Here is a 22,103-nt window from a genome sequence, read left to right as displayed (position 1 = left end):
TAAAATGGTTACAGTATCAATTTGCTGCGACCCATTTAAGACCGATAATAATATTCAGAAAACGTATGTTTCAAATTTTACTATTTGTACGCAGAGTAGAGTCGAAAGTTTAGGTTTAACAAAAGGATGAAGGTTTTCTACTATTAAAAGTTTTTTAAAACTAAATTACAAAAAAATGCAGTCTTTTTACGACACAGGGGTTAAATTCATTACTTTTGTTTCAACTAAAATTGTATTGCCTTGTCAAATTGAGTAATGTTTTTATATTCTGAAAAAAAAGACATTGGGCGTCCCCAAGATTCTTTCAAATTCTTCTAAGAATAAAACACAAGGGCCTTCTGAATTTTTTTATATTCTTTAAACAAAGACGCATTGGGAATCCTTGAAATTTTTTTGAAAAAATCGCTTGGAAGAATTTATACAGTACTTCCTTCACACATCGTTGACTTCATATGCTTCTCAGGTCATGGCCAGTCAGGTCAGATTTCTTTGAAGATAATATTTATGAAAATTAATCAGTAAACTTAACTTAAATAATAACTTATACATTTTATCAAAAATTACTCGTCAGTGTCCCTGAGAGGCTAAATTATTAATATGAATTTTTTTTATTATCTAAAAAAAGAGAATCCTCAAAATTTTAGTGATTATTTGCTAAAGTTGCGCTGCGGTCATGTTATAAAGATTTTTTTTGAGTCTAGAGATTTATTCTTACAACAGAATCCAAAACCACTTCGCTGAGACTCTTTTCTACACAGTTTTATGAGAATAAAGCTGAAAAAAATAAGCTTAAAATGCGATTTATTGGTATCCATGAGAAGATAGATCATTCAGATCAATTTTATTGTTATTTAAAAATTGTGTACGATCGCTGATATCTGTGGGACTGAAATATAGAGAATATGCTCGCTGCGCTCGCCCTTCAGATGCTGATTTTTGCAAACTAATTACCTTCATAGAGAGATCTCGAAAATTATTATAATTTTTCCTGCACACTTTTGTGAGAATAAAGCTGAAAAAACGGTTAAAATTCGAGTACAGTTCAGGTGTAACATTTATTGGTATCTCTGAGAAGCTAAATTTTTCAGATCAATTTTGTTGTTACTTAAAAATGTGAGTTTAAAAATTATTTGTGATCGTTGATGTCTGTGGAACTGAAATATCCTCAACATGCTCGCTGCGCTCGCCCTTTAAATGCTGATTTTTGCAAAGTAATTACCTTCATAGAGATCTCAAAAAATTATTATAATGAAAACTAAGTTTTGCTGATCGTTTGTAAATATTTAATGGCACTAAATTAATTAAAAAAAGAATATTCATAATGCGAGTGCAGCGAGTATATTTAGGTGTTATTTAAAACTATTCGTCGATGTCTCTAGGATTTGAAATTATGTTATTAATGAGAGAATTTTTTCTCTCTAAAAAAAGGGTGAATCTTGAAAATGTTTGTGAATATCATAGTCGGAGACATTCCAGCACCCTGAACGTGCTCGCTGCGCTCGCATTCTAAACATTCTTTTTCAAGTAAGACCCATTACTTAAAAAAGAATGTTTAGAATGCGAGCGCAGCGAGCACGTTCAGATTTATCGGTATCCCTGAGAACCTAAATTATTCAGATTGTTGTTATTTAAAAATGTGATTTTAAAAATTGTTGTTATCGTTGGTGTTTGTGGGACTGAAACATCCTGAACATGCTCGCTGCGCTCGCCTTTTAGATGCTAATTTTTTCAAAGTAAAACCTTCATAGAGAGATCGAAAAAATTATTATATTGGAAACTAAGACTTGATCGTTCGTAAATATTTTATCACACTAAATTAATTAAATAAAGAACATTCAGAATGCGAGTGCAGCGAGTATATTTAGGTGTTATTCAAAATTATTCGTCGATATCTCCAGGATGTTAAATCGTTCAGATCCATTTTGTTGTTATTTAAAAATGTGAGTTTAAAAATTATTAGTGATCACTGATGTCTCTGGGACTGAAACAGCCTGAAGATGCTCGCTGCGTTTGCATTTTTGGTTGCTGATTTTGTCAAAATTTTTTGTCAAACCTTCATAGAGAGATCTCAAAAAATTATTATAATGAAAACGAAAAAGTTTTGCTGATCGTTTGTAAATATGTTATGACACTAAATTAATTAAAAAAAGAACATTCAGAATGCGACTGCAGCAAGTAAGTATATTTAGGTTAAATTATTCGTCGATGTCCCTGGGATGTAAAATTATTATTAATGAGAGAACTTTTTCTCTCTGAAAAAGAGGTGAATCTTGAAAATTTTATGAAAACTATAGTCGGAGAGAGTCCAGCAACCTGAACGTGCTCGCTGCGCTCGTATTCTAAAGTTTTTTTTTTAATAATAAATCTAGAGATTTATTCTTACAACAGAACCCAAAAGCACTTCGCTGAAACTCTTTCCTGCACACTCTTTCCTGCACACCAATAAAGTTGAAAAAAAAAACTTAAAATGCGAGCGCAGGAAGTAGGGAGTACGCTCAGGTGTAATATCTATTGGCATCGCTGAGAAGCTAAATTATTCAGATCAATTTTGTTGTTATTTAACAATGTGAGTTTAAAAATTGTTTGTGATCGTTGATGCCTGTGGGATTGAAACATCCTGAACATGCTCACTGCGCTCATCTTTTAGATGCTGATTTTTCCAATGTAATTAATTACCTTTTAATCCTCGATTAATTTAACACTGGATTAAAATGTGGAATGGTAGCTCGTGATTGGTTAAAACCTGCATGTCGCCTAGCAACGAACCTCAATTAAAAGTTAATCGCGAATTAACTTTAACTTCGGTTTCTATAAACCAGGTCTAAATTAATCAAAAAAATAACATTCAGAATGCGAGTGCAGGGAGTATATTTAGGTGTTATTCAAAATTATTCGTCGATGTCCCTGGGATGTAAAATTATTATTAATGAAGGAATGTTTTGTCTCTTAAAAAAAGGTGAATCTTGAAAATTTTATGAATACTATAATCGGAGAGACTCCAGCAACTTGAACGTGCTCGCTGTGCTCGCATTCTAAACATTTTTTGTTCCCGAGCGTAAGCAAAGGAAATATTTTGTAATCGAGTCCGTCGGCCGACTCTCTACTTTTACATTTTCTCAATCTTTCATGACCCCTAGAAGACGAAGAAATAGGTCTCCCGTTTCCGTCTGTCTGTCCGTCTGTCTGCCGTCCCGGATTTTTATTAGACAGATAATCTGCGAAAGACCGATTGTTGTGAAATTTTGTATTTATATATGGAATATCATGTAGATAGCAAAATACTAACCAAAATTTGCCTAATCATCCCCACCAATAATGTGATGACGTCACTTCAAAATTGTACATAGTAAATGTGTTTTAAATTGTATGACATAACATAGTCCTAGAGTTTTTACCCGAAACGTCCAGATTTAAAAAAAAAATCAAAATTATGAAACAACATTTCGCAATTTAATTTGGAATCTGCCAAACCGAATGCTTTGAAATCTTGGAGGTGATCTACAGTTATGATACGCATGATAAATTTTTATTCAAAATATATTTACTTGTCCCCTCCAAAAAATTGATGACGTCACCTCAAAACTTTGCCGAATAAATCCCATCTAAATTGTACAAAATATGATATGTCTGTACTTGTGATTTATCATTCCATTCATATTTTTTAGAGTTGCTTAATAGGTCGCTCAAACAAAATTAATGAATGAGTCAATTTATTTAATTGATTAAATCAGGAATAGTTCGCTCCATTTTCCCTAAAATATGGGGATACAACACTGTTATTATTAGTATTATATTACATGTAATAAAATAAAATGTAATGTGAAAAAAAAATAGGCATGTTTCCGACAGCGAGGGAAGTACTGTCTAAACTCTTTAGACCAATTTTTTTTTTAAGTAATAAGTCTAGAAATTTATTCTCACGACACAACCCAAAACCACTTCGCTGAGACTTTTTCCTGCACACTCTTATGAGTATAATAACTCTGAAGAAAAAGTTTAAACTGGGACCGCAGCGAGCACGTTCAGGTGTAATATTTATTGGTATTATTGAGAAGATAAATTATTCAGATCAATTTTGTTGTTATTTAAAAATGTGAGTTTAAAAATTATTTGTGATCGCTGATGTCTGTGGAACTGAAACATCCTCAACATGCTCGCTGCGCTCGCCCTTTAGAGGCTGATTTTTGCAAAGTAATTACCTTCATAGAGAGATCTCAAGAAATTATTATAATGAAAACTAAGAAGTTTTGTTGATCGTTTGTAAATATTTTATGGGGCTAAATTAATTAAAAAAAGAATATTCAGAACGCGAGTGCAGCGAGTATATTTAGTTGTTATTCAAAATTATTCGTCGATGTTCCTGGGATGTAAAATTATTATTAATGAGATAATTTTTTGTCTCTAGAAAAAGGTGAATCTTGAAAATTTTGTGAATACTATAATCGGAGAGACTCCACCAATCTGAACGTGCTCGCTGTGCTCGCATTCTAAACATTTTTTTTTAAGTAATAAGTCTAGAAATTTATTCTCACAACACAACCCAAAACCACTCGCTGAGACTTTTTCTTGCACACTCTTATGAGAATAATAAGGCTGAAGAAAAAGTCTAAAATGCGAGCGCAGCGAGCACGTTCATGTGTAATATTTATTGTTATCACTGAGAAGATAAATTATTCAGATAAATTTTCTTGTTATTTAAATTGTTAGTTTAAAAATTATTTGTGATCGCTGATGTCTGAACATGCTCGCTGCGCTCGCCTTTTAGATCCTGATTTTTCCAATTACCTTCAGAAATAAATCTCAAAAAATTATTATTATGAAAACTAAGAAGTTTTGCTGATCGTTCGTAAATACTTATTTTATGACACTAAATTATTTAAAAAAAAGACATTCAGAGTGCGAATGCAGCGAGCATATTTAGGTGTTATTCAAAATTATTCGTCGAGGTCCCTAGGAAGTTAAATTAAGTATAATAAATGAGAGAATTTTTTGTGCCCAAAAAAAGTTAATCTCCTTGAAATGTTTGTGAATACTAGTCAGAGAGGCCCCAGTAATCTGAAAATTTATTGTTACAACAAAACCTAGACAGCTAAGATTAGTTCTCAAACACTATGAAAAAAAAAGCACTTCGAATGCGAGCTCAGCGAGCAAGTGTATGTATTATTAAAAATAATTCACAGCTGTACTTGAGAAGCTAAATTATTATCAAGATACGATATATTTGTATTCATTGTCAAAAAAAAATTTAATGCATTTTTTTTCAAATTTAAATTGCAAAATGTTGTCACAAAATTTTGAATTTTTTCTAAACATCTGAACATCTTGAGTAAAAACTCAACATGGATTCATAAAGTACACGTGTAGGAGTATGTTATTTCTTAAATTTAAGACACATTACTATTGTGACTTTCCCTCGACAAGTAAAAAAATATGTACAGGTAAAGGAACAAGTTATGCGTGTTTTCAAGTTTATATTTCTTAATGACGTCATCAACCTTTTGGTAGTCAGACATATCAATAACAACAGCACTAGACGTATTTAAACTACAACTCTAGAATTAAAATATCTTGCACATTTTAGGTAGAATTTATTCAGCAAAATTTTGAAATGACGTCATTACGTTTTTGCAGCAGATAAATCAGTCACGACTTGCCATGTTTACGAAAACCTTAAATTGTTTGCAAAATTTAACGTCAGTCGGTTTTATGGTTCCTAAGTTAAACTGTAAAATGGTGTTTCACACTTGATTGATTCTATAAAAGTAACAGACAGATGCATTTCAGGACTTGTTAATATTATAATTTTTTATTTGTATGTTTGTCGTGCCATAAAAAATTTTAATGAAAATGCCTGAGGTTTAAAATACTTTTAAACAAATGAAAACATTAAATGTGCTGAAACAAAACTGGAGCAAAAAACAACAATAATTAAATTTAAAGCAAAGCTCATTATATAAACCACGACTACATTGCCGTTTTTGCCTAAAGGCGGTGAATATTTTCGAAATAAAATTACGAATTTGTATTAAATAATTCTGTGTATTTTTACACGCTGCAAGCGTTAGATCAGCAAGTATACAGTAAAAAAAAACCACAATAGCAAAAACAGGAAAACGAAAAATTAAACAACAAAATTTAGATTTATACTTACTGAATCATATCTGTGTAATAGTTTTGTGTTATTAATTAAGTCACTCTTGGTAAACAGACGTCAATATATTGAGTTTAATGATTTTCGGTTCTCGGTGTAGCTCAAGGTTCCAATCTTGGACCACTCTTATTTATCATGTTTTTAATGACATTAGTGAATATATTGATTCTAAGATTTACATTTATGCGGATGATCTAAAAATTGTGTTTGCAAGATAGTATTGATCCGTATATCGAATATTGTTGCATTTTTTGGAATCTGTCACATGCAATATATGTCACACTTATCGAAAATGTACTGCGTCAATTCTGTAAATTCCTGTACTTTAAAATGTTTGGAACATATCCTGAATGGTAATGTGATCAAAGCGCCCTTTTAAGTATTGTTAATGAGAGATCTCTTGTTGGTGGAAGGAAAGAGATATGTTTTATATTCCTACAAAAACTTAAATTTGGTGAAATTAAAAGTGAATCTTTTTGAGTTGTATGTAAGTAGACCGCCACTTACTTTTTACGACAAAATTCCCAAAACATTCCATCATTATAATTCTCCGCTTTTTAGTTGTTTCAAAATCCGTACATCAGAAGCTTGATATTTTTAAGGATAATTTACGCATGAACTCGTTTCATACTACAGTCTTTTCTTGATAATACGTAAATAACAATTCAGTTTTAACTAAAGCTAAATTGATTAAAGAGAATAACTGAAAAAAAAACAGTAGAAAAGGAAAGAAACGGCCATATCAGGAGCTGCTAGTTTTCTTAAAACACACATGGTTTGAAAATATCAAGGCTCAAGGTTGACAAGTTTATAAATACAAACTTACATTTGCGAACTTTAAACATGAAAACTAATTTAGCCAAGCTAGTGTACTCTTGCAAACTTTGTCCTTTATTTTCCTAATTTTCTCTAATAGGTTTAACAAGTTCACGCTAAAACTAAAAAAACACAGTACAAGTTTTAGAGATAGCTACAAATCTACAACAATATAAAAAGAACACAGTAACGAAACTACAACAAATGCTACACACCATATAAATACGAAAACTAATTTAGAAAAATAATGTTTCGTCAACTATTAAAAATTTTCTTAGTCACGACACAACAATCAACAAAAGTTTCCCCCCACTAAAAATAAATTCGTCTTGGAACCCCAATTAGCCGCCACTTTCGCCCCTTCCTCCCATCCTTTATTAATCATCAACTTTATGCCGCCTCCTAAGCAGGCCCTTTCGCGCCGACAGCAATCTCGAACTCGATTCACCAATTTTCGACCCAATTGGCATGGCTGCATCAACACTCTCCCTATTATCTCCATCATCTTCTCCTTCTTGTTTATCTAGAGCGAAACAATTACTTGAGTCCTCCGTTAAACAAGAATTACCTTCATCCAGAGGAAAATGAGTTTCAAGTAAAGCTCCTTTCGGGATTCTTTCGAGCACCTGACTCAGGCGCTTTTCTATTTTAGTAATATCCTTCACCTCCTCGAAACTCGTATGCGCCGCTCTCAGTTTGTCCTTCTCGGATTTGGCCAGGACCGTGCGCAACAAATAGCAAAGCGATGCATCGTGAACATCCTCCCAGTTCTAGAAAAGACGAGTTAGTTCGGGTTTTATAAAGAGGCGGTTCGTACTTGTCCGTCCATGTCGTAGACGCAAGGATTAAAAGCCGATTGGATTAGTCCTGCAACGTTATTGTTGCAATCCATTAATTTGATGAGATTTGCTAGGACGTGCAAAGCGCAGGATAATTCCGTCTGGGTTTTGAGGAGTTGTTGCTTTTCGTCCTCGAGGGTGGTCGTTAGCTTGATTATTTCGTTGAAGGTGTCCTCGAGGAGGAGCTCTAAGTTTGAGAGAGGTGTGGGATTTTTTACCTTGAATTTTGCTATGAGGCGTTTTTGGATTAGGCGGAATTGAGAGCTGAGTTGAGTCAGTTGCTCCTAAAATTTTCTAGTGAGAGAGAATAGTTAATGGGGACGGTGGCAGTCACAACGCTTTCATTACTCTGATTACAGCCTCAAACCGGGTTTTGTTTAATTTTTTGAAATAAATATTATATTTTAGAAAACTGAGATCTAAACAACTTTTTGTGAAATTTTTTGACTGCAATATGTTTTAAGGTCGAACGTCTGTCTAAAATGAAAGTTTTAATATAAAAAATCGAGTAATTCGTTTGAGTGCTAAGCTTGGAAATAGAAGATCTGCAACGTTTTTGTTTTTGTTTTTTGATTCATAATTAATTAGTGAGACGTTTATCGCTGTTACCTATATTTAAGCGGCTTAAGTATAGGAATTAGTTTTCGAGTTATCGTTCAAAAAAGAACAAACCGATAAAACACGTAGACAATTGGATTGGAAGATGTTCAGAGAAAATTACAGTGAAAGGCTAATACTGCCAACTATTGTGAAAATAAAAATTGATATAAAATAAAAGCACAACTAACGGTACTTTCTACACTGAGAACGGGAATTACATGAAGAACTCGCTGCGGAAAGAAAAGGAAAAATTGTGGAGAAAATGCTAAATACGAAAGTGTAAAACACTGATTATTTTCTTGCTCTAGGTGTATTTAATGTTATTTTAACGATTATTCTTCATCAAATGGGAAGTTAATGTTTCAACATGTATAAATGCATTTTTCGTGTTTTTTTACTGAATCAGAAATGTGTTACAAAATTTGGTAAAACTGTAATTAGATGTTTTGATACAATCTACAAAAATGATATAAAAAAATTCGTAAAGGTAAATTGAACAAAATATTTTTGAAAATGATAATTGTTTAGATTTTTTCATCACCACTCAGTTTTATTAGTGCTTGTTTACATACACATAAAATATTACAACACAAATGTTAAAAATGGCCACAGTGAATGTTTTTGTGAATCTTTACACAGTTAAAAAATTTGAAGAAAATAGAAAATGTAGTTTTACTATCAAGGGTCCAATTATATGTATACAATAATATATACGGGTTCTATAACAAAAAAAAAAACAAATATTGTGCCTTAGAAACAAAATCCATTATTATTTGTTTAAATATTTCTGTTGCTGTAACTTGTAAGAAAATGTTTCAACTCGTGCGTTTACGCTGATAAAATGACTAGTTTTAGATAGTCAGTGCTGAACAGTTCAGCATTTTTTGTTAATCATAATTGAGATAAAGAAAATTTTCAATTTACCGAATGGTGTCTTTATTTTACAATATCATGACCGTAAAACTCGTAAAGATGAACCAATTAGAATAATATATAATTATTATTGTTATGAAATAAACCCATACGGAGCCCCGGTACGACGTCTATGGGTTCTAGTATATACGGCGACAATGACTCATTGTCCGTGACGGCGACCGGAGAAGAGCCTGGAAGCGGATGTCGCGACGGGTGTTCGAGAATTTTCAAAATTCTAAAAATAAAGGGAACAGATAAATTACTGTTTTTCTCCGATATTTGAAACGATGCTACAACAATAAACACGAAAACGTAGACGTAATCTTGAGAAAATTCTTAATCAGATAGACACCTTGCTTGGTCAATTTGGACGAATTTTAGTAATTAAGAAAAACAATGGGGGCAGGTAAAGGGTGGTTTTCTTTGCTATTTGACGAGATACTGCAAAATTAAACACGGAAAATATAGACTTATCATATTTTGCACATTTTAGGTAGGATTTATTTGATAAAATTTTGAGATGACGTCATCAATGTTTTGGGAAGGATAACGAATAAATTTTTATTAACGATTAGCATCATTACAACAATCTTAAAACCTTTGCAAATTTTCACAACATTAGGTTTTGCAGTTTTAATGTTAAATTGCAAAATGTTTTACAATTTTGATTTTTTTTTCATAAATCTGAATATCTTAGGTAAAAACTCAACAGAAATTCATACATCACAAGTGCAAGAGTATCTTATTTTATAAAATTAAGAAATATATTTTATTGTAAATTTTAGAAATGACATCATGCCATTGATGGTGAGGATGATTAGCTAAATTTTGGAGTTTTATTATTTACACGATATTCCTAAGACGACAGGATATTTCAATTTTTCTATTTTACAACTTCTCAGTTTTTCAATTATTCGATTTTTCAATTTTCCGATGTTTCAGTTTTACGTTTTTTCAATTTTTCTCTTCTATTTTACAATTTTTAAATATTTCGATTTTTCAATTTTTGACTTTTCTAAATCCTCAATTTTTCAATTTTTCAATTAAGCGATGTTTTGATTTTCCCATCTTTGGACTTTCGACTGTTTCGATTTTCCAGTTCTTTAATTCGATTTTTTGTTTCAGTGTTTTATTGTTTTTGATTTTTAATTTTTCTATTTTCAGTGTAAAATTTTTCAATTTTTCGATTTGCAATTTTTTGTTTTTTCAATTGTAAATTTCTCAGTACCCCGATTTTTCAATTTTTCATTTCCTTAATTTTTAATTTGTAGTTTTTCTAGTTTTCGCTTTAAATATGCAATAATAATCTTAATATAAAAAATGTTTCACTTTTTCAATTTTGTGATTTTAGAATTTTTCCATTTTTCAATTATTGGATTTTACAACTTTTTCATTTATTCAAGTTAATTTTTCAATTTTTCGATGTTTCAATGTTTTTCGACTTTACAATTTTTCGGTTTTCCAATTTTCCGATTCGATTCATTTTCTCTTCTTTAAAAATTTTTTCATTGATTCATTTTTTTTCGATTTTTAACTTTCTCGATTTTTAGTTTTTCCATGTTTCAATTTCTTGTCTCTTATTCAGTTCTTTCACTTGCAATTTGTCGATTTTGCTTTTTTCTTTTCTTCAGTTTTTCGATTTTTCAATTTTTTCCGATGATTTAGTTTGTCGATTTGTAATTTTTCGTTTTTTCAAAAATTGTATCTTTTTCGATACTGAAAAATTTTCCAAAAAAATGGCTAAAATGGGTTCAATCGACCGAAAATTGGTGTCAAGTTGTAGACAAATTTCCGCTAATCATAAATCTGGAATGGCCGTCAAGATATCTTTTCCAATAAATATGAGAAGTGAATTCAAAATTTTCAAAAATTTTCCAAAAAACTTTTGGGTTTTCCAATTTTTCGATTAGATCCATTTTTTCTTGTTTCCGATTTTTTAATTAATTAATTTGTTTCGATTTTTTGTTTTTCAATGTTTCAATTTTTGCTGTTGAGTTCTTTCATTTGCAATTTTTCGATTTTGCTGTTTTTATTTTCTTCAGTTTTTCGATTTTTCAATGTTTTCAGATCTCTTAGATTGTCGATTTTTCAATTTTTCGATTTGTAATTTTTTTATTTTGCAATAATTTTTTACTTCTTCGATTTTGAAAAATTTTCCAAAAAAAAGGTTAAAATTTGTCTAGTCGACCGAAAATAAAATTGTGACTGCTATAAACAATCTACCAGTTAATTTAGATATTTTTAATTGTAAGGAGAGTACATTTAATTTTTATTTAAAGCAAATGTAGCCATCAATTCTCTTATTTATATTTTATTGTCTCTATTGGAACAGTTCTGTTTCACAGGAAATTACTATTATTATTATTAAATTGGTGTCAAATTGTAGATAATCTTCCGCCAGTTAAGAATCTGAAACCGCTGTCATGACATCTGTTCCAATAAACACAAAAAGTGAACCCACAATTTGCGAAATTTTCCAAAAAAAATGGTTAAAATTCGTTCAATCGACCGAAACTTGGAGTCAAATTGTAGATAATTTTCCACCAGCTACAATTATGAAATTGTCGGGACGATATCTTTTCCAATAAACAAGAAAATTGAATTGAAACTTTCCAAAAATTTTCCAAAAAATAGTTAAAATTGCTTCAATCGACCGAAAATTGATGTCAAATTGTAGACAATCTTCCGCCGATCATAAATCTGGAATCGCCTTAAGATATCTGTTCCAATAAACGCGAGAAGTGAATTCAAAATTTTCAAAAATTTTCCAAAAAACTTTTGGGTTTTCCAATTTTTCAATTAGATCCATTTTTTCTCGTTCCTAATTTTTTTATTCATTAATTTTTTTCTGATCTTTCAGTTTGTTGATTTTTCAATTTTTCGGTTTGTAATTTTTCGATTTTTCAATAATTTTTTACTTTTTCGACTTTGAAAAATTTTCCAAAAAAATGGTTAAAATTGGTTCAATCGACCGAAAATTGGTGTCAAATTTCAGATAATCTTTCATCAGTTACAAATCTGAAACCGCCGTCAGGACATCTGTTTTCAATAAACACGAAAAGTGAATTCAAACTTTTCAAACATTTTCCAAAAAATGGCTAAAATTGCTTCAATCGAGCGACAATTGGTGTCAAAATGTAGATAATCCTCCGCTAATTACAAATCTTGAATCACCGTCACGATATCTGTTCCAATCAACACGAAAAGTGAATTCAAAATTTTCAAAAAATTTCCAAAAAACTGAAAAAACTTAAAATTGATTCAATCGATCGAAAATTGCTATCAAATTGTAGAAACTTTTCCGTCAATTACAAAATTTGATTCCAAAATTTTCTAAAATAAAAAAAAAATTGGCTGAATCCACTGAAAACTGGTGTCAAATTGTAGATAATCTTTCGCCAGTAACAAATCTGAAATCATTGTAAGTTTATTGATGACCTCATCAATTTTTGGAAGGAAAAACACAAATTATTCTGTCATCTGGGGTAAATAAATTTCTCGGCTATTTGAAGAGATATTGCCCAAATAAATTCGAAAGCCCTCAAAAAATTCCGGATGATAAAACCTTGCTTGGTCCATTCAGGCTAATTTTAATAATTCGGAACAATAAAATGGGACAGATAAATTAGCGTTTTTCACCGTTATATGAAGAGATACTACAAAAATAAGCACCGAAACGTAATACTGAGAAAATATTGGATGAGATAAACACCTCGCTGGATCCATTCGGACGAAATTTAATAATTAGAAAATATAAATAAAGCATTCTTGTGAACGTTTTTTCGTGATTCTCTTCTGAAGTGAAATAAAGACACGACGTATTTTTGTTTAGTTAGATAAATAATTTATCTGAAAAAATATTGCGATAAAATTTGACAAAATGATGAATAAATATAACCTGGACAATAAAATTTCAAAATAATTCTAAATTTGAAGAGTTTTTTAGTACAATTATTACAAAAATATGACAGGAAATGATAATCTTAAGACAGAAGTTAAAAGCAACTGTGTAACACAAACAAGAATTTTTATTTTTATCTATGTTCTACCCACGTTCCCTGTCATGTTGACAATTTGCCTCATCAAAAATTCGTTCAATGTTTATAAAAAGATTTGTCTTGCCGCTGTTCTGTCAAAGAAACTGTACACTGAATTCATTGTTTTTATTATTGTTGCTATTAATTTTAAATTTCAGTTTTTATTAAGACCATTTTTCGGAGTAATTTGTGATTTAGCTAAAAACTGTGCCTTTATGATCGTAAAAAGATCAGTATCGCATAGTCAGTGCTGAACAGTTCAACGTTTTTTGTTAAATAAAAAACGCTTAATTAGAAGTTAACTTTCTCCGTATTTTACTTCTTGAAAGCTTAAATTATTTATGACTTTTTAATAAATTCGCCACCGTAAAACTTGATATAATTTAGATAAAGAAAATTTTCAGCTTACCGGGTGGCGTCTATATTTTATCGCCGTCGTTATCCTGAAAATCGTAAAGGTTATGAAATCGGTTGAATTATAGGAAAGTTTCGCGACTTTGTGTTGAAAAATCCTTCGGGCAACGAAAATAAATTGTAATGAGATATTAAGAAAAAACCGAAGTTAACCGCTTTTTAAAAAAGTTAATAAACTCCTTTAATTTTACTTTGAAAAATAGCGACTGTTGGGTAAATTCGGTCATCTTTGTTTAATCTAGAAACGATATTTGGTTTATGTTGTAATCAAAGTAATTTAACCATTAACTGCCTTTGCTCGGTTGGGTCTGGCTATACCTGCAAAGAGCTAAATTTCTGCCGGGCTTCGAAATGCCTGCCTATATATTGCAAAGGTTCATTAATCGGCAAAGGTGGATTGAAGGTAATGGCAAAGTCGCTTTTGTTAGAGTAATGCTTCTTAAGTCGATCCACCATCTGCTCTACCAAAAGGCTCAACGACGCGAAAGAGTTTGATTGAAGCCTGTACCTTTCCGAGGACTTCGCTAAAAGAATCGTTACAACTTCACCTGCCGTAAGCTTCCTGAAACCAATAGCGCTCCCCGTCGTCGAGAAAGTATACTCTGCAAGTAATGACTACAACGAGGGAAAAAAGACGGAAATTGGGCTTTACCTGGGAACAGAACAGATAAACCCACAGGACTTTGATTAATGTTTAAAGTTACTTTGCAGTCGCTATCTTTAAGCGGCGGACACGTTTCGAGCACTAAATTCAGCGGCAACATCGCACTCCTCGTCACACTCCGAGGAACTCCCAAGCTCGATATAAACGAAGCCACAACTTCCACGTTCAAACTTACAACTTCCCCGACTCCCTCCATAAAAGCGTAACAATTCATCGACGTTTTCTCGGATAAGTTATTAAAAAATTCTATTTGAGGCTCGACTCTGAGCGGATATTGGGCGAGGAGCGTTATTTGAACTTCCTCGAATAACGCTTGGGGGGAAATTTCGATTGAAATCGAACACATTTGATTGTTTATTGCAGTTTTTATGTTAGTGTCGAACGTGCAAGGCTCTAAATGAGGACTCACAGAGACGTTTAAGGTGAGCTCGCGTTCGGCTGAAGCGTTGGTTACTTTTATATCTGCAATAATAAAGAAATAAAGGTGGCTCCAGCCGTAGTCTTGAAATTGTAGCATTCAGACAAAAAACCTAAATACGTGTTAAAAATACATGATACATTACCGTTGGAGTACGAATTCTTGATCGTTTTGTACAGAGTGGCTAATTCGACACCAGCTTTTTCGAAGTCGAGTTCTTGCATCGCCAAAGGAGGTGCCACGAATAGACTTGGCTCCGTTCCTAAATAGGAACATTCGAGGATTCCTTCCTGTGAAAGAAACACTAATGCGCCGCTAATGTTATGCATAAAAGCTCGCTTCACCGAAATGGGGGAAGTTTGGAGTTGGGCGCACCACTTTAGTGAGGTGTTTTGGTAAATTAGCAAGTTGTTGGTCTCAGACACAACTAAAGACATAATTCGGTCGTCTGGAAAGAGTATGTTAGTAAAAATTATAACGAAACTTGCGACTTTACTTAGAGAAAAGTTTATGAAACACGTGGGAGAAAAGTCCAGTCGTTTCATGTATTTGAGTTTCCCGATGTCGCTTAAGCAAAACATGTTTCTTTCGCCGAGTACCATGATGAAACTTTCTCTGGAGCTGGGGTCTTCTACTACGTCTAGGTCTGTAACGGCTTCGCCCAGGTTGAATTTCCAGTCTGCGGTCACTTTTTTGCCGACGTCGTCTTCTTCTAGTGAGTTTTGACCAGCTTCGGAGAGTATTTTGTACCTTTACAAAAAGTTGTCTATGAAGACGCCTTAATTTTACTGTTGGAGTTTTTTGATTAGTTAATAAATTAAAATTACAACGCAACCAACAGGCATAAAATCACTAATTAATTGATGCTCAGATACTAAAATAAAAATAATTAAAAAATTACGTATTCTCGCAAATTATTGAAAAAACCAACATAGACATATTTGAAATTTAAGGTTATTTAGACACAACTCCCTTTGCTTCTGAAGTACACTCCAACAAATTTAGCTTCTTGAAAAAATTATAAAATTTGATTTTGCGAAATTTTATTCATTTTATAATAACCCCTATAAATTAAAAATTATGTACCATAAGGGAATCGAAATCGCAACTTTGTCGTTCTAAAATATTATTATACAATTTGGATTTTTTTGCGATACTCTGGATGCTTAGAGTAAACAATCATGGCGAATTCATAAAGCACCAGTACAGAACCACGCTATTTTATAAAATTTAAATAACATTTACCATGCAAAATTTTGACGTAACGTCAACAAATTGTTGGTGGGACGTGTCATGACCTCTAGAGTACGAAAAAAGCGGTATCCCGTTTCTTTCTGTCCGTCTGTCTGTCTGTCAGTCTGGTGTCCGTATCTATTTTTATTAGACCAGTAATCTCCGAAACTACTGAACCGATTGTTGTTATGTATATTAGGAGTATCATATAGATGGTTAAATGTTAACTAAAGTTGTTTTAAATTTTATAAAATACGATACTCTTACACTGAAACTTTGAAACTGAAAAACCGATTGCTCTGAAATCTTGTAAATATTTTAAGGTTATCGTAATCATGGTAAATTGTTAGCAAAATTTATTCATTTATTCCCTCCAAAAAAATTGATGACGTCATCACAAAATTTTGTTAAGGGAAAACTGATTTAGAACATACGCCCAACACGCTTCTTTACATCTACGTTAACGTTACATACATATCTTTTTTTTAACTTATAAGGGTTCACATAAAAAAATTAAATTCGCATAATCAAATTTTATAATTTTTCGAAAAGGCTGGATTTGTTTTATTGCATTTCAAGGGCGAGGGAAGTTCTGTGGAAATAACATCCGATCAATTTTCGCTAAGCGTTTTACCAATAGTTGATAGTTCCATTTGATAAGTAAAATATTACTTTGTTTCTTCTTTTATTTGTTAACTTTAGAATTTTCGTCAATTTTTGAGTTTTTTACGTTGATTATTATTAAAACTTTGTTTTCATTAAAATGATTTAAATGAATTGCTTCAAGTTGTTTATCGTACTCCCGGGTCACCCTTGGAATCTAACGTGTAGATCGAATAATTTATAGAAGGAAACTAACAATTTATCTGTTCTCTCACCAGCGGTTTAACAGATTTGTCGAAGATTCTAATAAGCTAATAATGTTGTCATTAGTTAACAGTATTAAAAGTAGTCACCAGAATAAAGAGGGGGCGGGTGGGCGGGGCTATTGCTTGCCTATAAAAGACTCTAGAGAAAAGTTAAATTTGGCCCCGCCCACCCACTCGTTCTCTCATTTTTTTTCTTCTTAAATAAGAATTAAATTTTAAAACAAATAGTACAACAAAATAGTTATGATTAGCACTTTATTTACAGCCTAGTTTCTATCAGTTACTTACCACTCCCACTCTACAGAAGAACATACTAACCCCGCCCCGCCCACCCACCCGCCTCCATTTCGGTGATTAATTCTATCTGCTCTGAATGAAAAGGTGGATCTTATACAGAAATAAAATTAGTCGCTAAAATGAGAAGAAGGAGGGTGGGCGGGGCTAGTACTTGTTAAGATAAGACTGATTTTCGCAAGTGACATACCTTTAAAAAATAGAGGGTGGGTGGGTGGGGCTAGTACTTACAACAATAAGACTGAACAATATTAATAGTAATAACTAGAAAGAACTGGGTGAGGGTGGGCGGGGCTATTGCTTGTCTATAGAAAGACTCCCTTGGAAAAATTAAACTTAGCTCCACCCACCCACATGTTCTCCCATTTATTTTTCTTTTGAAATAGGAAATAAATTTTATAACATATAATACAACAAAAAAAGTCACGAAAGAGCTTTTTACGGCCTAATTTTGATCAATTCCCACTCCCACTCTAAAGAAGAACATATACCTAACCCAGCCCACCCACCCGCCTCCATTTCCGTGATTAATTATATCTACCCTGAATGAAAGGTGGATCTTAAACAGAAATAAAATTAGTCGCTAGAATGAGAAGAGGGAGGGTGGGCGGGGCTAGTACTTTTTAAGATAAGACTGATTTTGGCAAGTGACATACCTCTAAGAAAATAGAGGGTGGGTGGGTGGGTGGTGCTAGTACTTACAACGATAAGACTGAGCAATATTATGTGTAGTAACTAAAATGAAATGGGTGAGGGTGGGCGGGGCTATTGCTTGTCTACAAAAAGACTCTCTAGCAAAAAATTAAACTTAGCCCCGCCCACCCACCCGCCTCCATTTCCGTGATTAATTTTATCTGCTCTGAATGAAAGGTAAATCTTATCCAGAAATAAGATTAGTCGCTAGAATGAGAAGAGGGAAGGTTGGCGGGGCTAGTACTTGTTAAGTTAAGACTGATTTTGGCAAATAATATAGTTTCTAAGAAAATAGAGGGCGGGTAGGCGGGGCTAGTGGTTGCCTATAAAACAGTCTCTAGAAAAAGGTTAAATTTAGTCGTTTTATACAATACCTACTTCTAAAATACATAAAATGTGACAACAATCAGTACCGTAGTTTCGAAGAGTGTAGATTAAATATCGACCTATTTTTTTCGCACTGTCAGGATCATGAAACGTTGGGAAAACATAAAAGTAGCCATTCAGCTTATCCTTGGAAAATAAAAAATTGAAGTATTTTAATTTACAGGGTGATTAAATTTGCAAATCGTCGATTTTCTCGTATTATTCAAATGTGACACCCCATATTTTATAACATTTTACAATTTGTCTCCAGGCAAGATTTCTTTTAATACTAAGTTTTAACCCCTACAAATTAAAAACTATGTAGATAATACCGGTCATAGTATAAGAAAAAAACCGGCCCATGACGGAATCGAAACCGCAATTTTCTGAAATGTTATTATACAATTTGGATTTTTTTCGAAAATCTGAATCCCTAGAGTAAACACAATCATGGCGAATCCATAAACCACCAGTACAGGACTCGTTATTTCATAAAATTTAAATAGCATTTACCATGCAAAATTTTCAGGTGACGTCAACAAATTGTTAGTGGGAATACTCAGACATTTTGTGGAAAGTATTTTACCATCTATACGATACCTACTCTTAAAATACATATAAAATTACAACAATCGGTCCCGTAGTTTCGAAGATTGTAAATTAAATATTAACACAGACGACAGACAGACAAACCAAAACGTGGCACCTATTTTTCACACTGTAGGGGTCATGGAACGTCGGGAAAACATAAAAGTAGTCATTCAGCTTATTCTTCTCGCATATTATTCAAAAGGGACACCCCATATTTTATAAATTTTGCAATTTGTCTCCACGCAAGCTTTCTTTTGATACCAAATTTATTAAGCTTTATCTCAACAAGTTTTTTAAAATTAAAAATAAACCGCAACAAATATGGTATCAAAGCTTACTTAATGCATGTTCAAAAATATTGTAAAATACAGAGTGTCCCATTTAAAAAACATGACAAAAATTGACAATTTACAAAATCAATTACCTTCTATAAACATTTTAAATCCTTACTAGACTTTTTCGTTTTCGAGTGAAAACTAGAAATAATTGTGATAGTGGCCTCATTTCTATTTATCTGTCGTGTATAGTTTGTAGGCGATTTTATTAAACAGCTAATTTCCAAAACTACTAGACTAATTACTATGAACTTTTAGACGGATTTTATGTTGGTGGTACAAAGCTACCCAAAATTTCAGTGATTATCCTCACCTAAAATTTGATTACGTCATCTCAAAATTTTGCAAAGCAAATCCTACTTAAATTTCATAAAATGAATACCTTTATTTTTTTACCCGAGACATGCAGATTTTTGGACAAAGCAACCAAAGCTTTAAAAATTTTATTTCAAACCTAATTTCATGTGTTTTTCATGATTATGATCCTTAGAATATGAAAAAAGAAAAAAAGGAGTCTCCCGTTTCCGTTTGTCTGTCCTCTGTCCGTCGTTGTTCTGTCTGTCGTCTTTGACAATATATCAGACAGATAATCTTCGAAACTACTGCCCCGATTGTTGTCAAATTTTAGAAAGTATTGAGGAATATCATATAGATGGCAAAACACTGACCAAAATTTGTTAAGTCGTTATTTAAATTTCATAAAATAAGAAACGTGATACTTGTGGTTTACGAATCCGCCTTTATTTTGTACCCTAGACGCCGTAATTTTCATTTTTATCATATATGTATAGAAACTTCGTAATTTCTGAAAACTTTACTTTTAATTTATAACTGCTTATACAGGGAGACTTGTAACAGTTAATTATTATTATACATGTTTTAATGACCATTTTTTTACATAAAAGTGCAAATATTTTGAAAACTACTAATTAAAAAAATCTACGTTTGTATCTTTTTTTCCATTTTTCATAATGAATCTAAATTTATAAAAATAACGGCGTTCTATTAAAATAAATCAAATACATCTTTGGCGTATGGTTTAAATGAAACGCCTTGCATATTTGTAAGCTTGGACTGTGTTAAAGACTTTTATTTTTCAATAATTTATGGAGAATTTGTAATTTTCGGTCACCAAACCGGTGCAACAACTTTTATTAGTGATTCCATATCGCTAGAAATGACTAACAGTAATTTTTTGTCACTCAGATGCATTTCTGCAATCAGTAAAAGTAAAAGGTTAGCGGCCTTTTAAGAGCTGACACGAAATTTTTAAAATGCCAAAAATATTGGTCACATTATTTAGGATTTCGGGGATATGAACCAATTCACCTTCCCCCGTACAATTGCCAGTACAATCCTATGGGGTTGGCATGGGTGCAATGCAAAGACTTTTATAATAAGCACATAGCATGACAAGATAGTTCGGAATTTATCTAAATAAACAACATTCCACCCGTAGTTATAAATTTGGCGAAATCAGATTCAGATGACTCAGAATTTGAGTTTATAGACGAATTAATTAGATTTTCATTTAGACTGACATTTTATGGGGAATTAATCATTGGGCTTGACCTTCTAATAAGCCGATTTTAAAGTGGAAAAATGATGTCCATAATTACATAGCTCAAAAAATAAAGAGACTATAGGTTTAGTGATTTCTAACGAACTGAAATAAATCATATTAAAGTACTGAATGACTATTAATGTGTGTGATTTTTTTTGTCAGGTTCGTAACATATTTAAAATTTTATGATGGCATACCTGATATCAAATTCAAATTTTGGGCACCAATTCAGTGATGTCAAAATTGACAACAGTGAACTGACATCTTAACATTGCTGCCAATAATTCATAATTACCAACCCAAAAATTAGCTTCATACATTTCGTAGTCACCGGGTATTTATTTTAAACACACGACAAAACGAATTGTTTTTTTTTCTGATTTTAGTACCTTAGTGCATATAATTATAACTACAACGTTAGGTTAGTCTTGGAAAAACCGTGAGAACTAGAGGATCGATCTTCGTGCTAATCTTACCACATTGCCACAGACTTACTTAAAACTCATGATTTGCCACGCCGAATTAACCGTGACAAAACTATCCGATTTTCGGACAAAAACCAGGGGCCCAGGCAGCAGAAAATCCGGCAAAAAGCAACAAAACGCAAAACTCTCCTGCTCGAAAAACGTGAACAGCCCATCCAGCGACTGCACACATATAAAATCCCTGCTCTGGCTCCCTCCAAAAGGCCCCACGAAAAAATTATACGCCGACCTGCGTAACTTATGCTCGTACAACAATTGCAGAATGTGTTGCACACCTGTTGATTCAATAAAAATCAATTCAAAAAATGTGCATTATCATCGGTAAGTGTACTTGCCATGGTCGGTTGCCCCCTCTTTGGTAACCAGAGCGTAAACGCCGACCAGTCTTGGTTGCAAAATAGCCAGTTGTTTTTTAGGCGAACCTCTGAGAACGATAGTTTTTTTTAGTTTTTTTAAACGGGTTACTTACGATACTAGTCGGCCGCAACTAATCTGGAGAATGGGGTCTTTTATAATAGTTTCAATCAATAAGTCCGTCACCTTGTAGTCCGTTAGATTACTGGAATCGTTTGTTTCACACAAGGGTTTAAAAATCCGCAAAATGCCACTATGACTTCCCGTCACTATTACGTCAGAATCACTGTTAAGTTTAGTCACTAGGAGAGAGTTTTGGTCGAAGGATTCGTCGTCTTCGCAGTGCGTACTCCAAAAAGTTCTAATTTTAAACAGCGACATTTTAATGTAGTTGCACGTAAAAAATAGTTGGTTAGGAAATCATTGATTATTTCGTGGTTGTAAACAAGGCCGGGGAAATCAATA

The 22,103-nt window shown here is 32.6% G+C and overlaps 1 protein-coding gene across 1 annotated transcript; it reads right to left on the bottom strand.

Moving 5' to 3' along the window:
* Window positions 1–7,129: 7,129 nt before the first annotated feature.
* On the bottom strand, window positions 7,130–22,088 carry LOC135140958 (protein PTHB1). Its single transcript, XM_064071721.1, has 10 exons — window positions 21,754–22,088; window positions 21,620–21,708; window positions 21,295–21,559; window positions 15,351–15,604; window positions 15,000–15,302; window positions 14,425–14,898; window positions 14,091–14,374; window positions 7,785–8,090; window positions 7,536–7,737; window positions 7,130–7,490 (listed from the first exon to the last, which is right to left on the bottom strand). The coding sequence occupies exons 1-10, from the start codon at window positions 22,017–22,019 to the stop codon at window positions 7,345–7,347; spliced, it is 2,589 nt and encodes an 862-aa protein (XP_063927791.1). The 5' UTR covers window positions 22,020–22,088; the 3' UTR covers window positions 7,130–7,344.
* Window positions 22,089–22,103: the final 15 nt, after the last annotated feature.

The sequence above is a fragment of the Zophobas morio genome, unplaced genomic scaffold (genome assembly GCF_036711695.1).
Source record: "Zophobas morio isolate AGI-343-1 ecotype UQ-CSIRO unplaced genomic scaffold, CSIRO_AGI_Zmor_V1 ptg000004l, whole genome shotgun sequence".
Taxonomy (NCBI): domain Eukaryota; kingdom Metazoa; phylum Arthropoda; class Insecta; order Coleoptera; family Tenebrionidae; genus Zophobas; species Zophobas morio.
This window is presented reverse-complemented; position numbering and strand designations above follow the sequence as displayed.

Excerpts from the sequence above, each read along its gene's own strand:
- LOC135140958 (XM_064071721.1), bottom strand. The coding sequence starts at position 22,019 with ATGTCGCTGTTTAAAATTAGAACTTTTTGGAGTACGCACTGCGAAGAC. Across the intron at positions 14,375-14,424 it reads TTTATCTGTTCTGTTCCCAG|AGTATACTTTCTCGACGACG; the intron begins GTAAAGCCCAAT and ends CATTACTTGCAG. Across the intron at positions 8,091-14,090 it reads AGAAATTTAGCTCTTTGCAG|GAGCAACTGACTCAACTCAG; the intron begins GTATAGCCAGAC and ends AGAAAATTTTAG.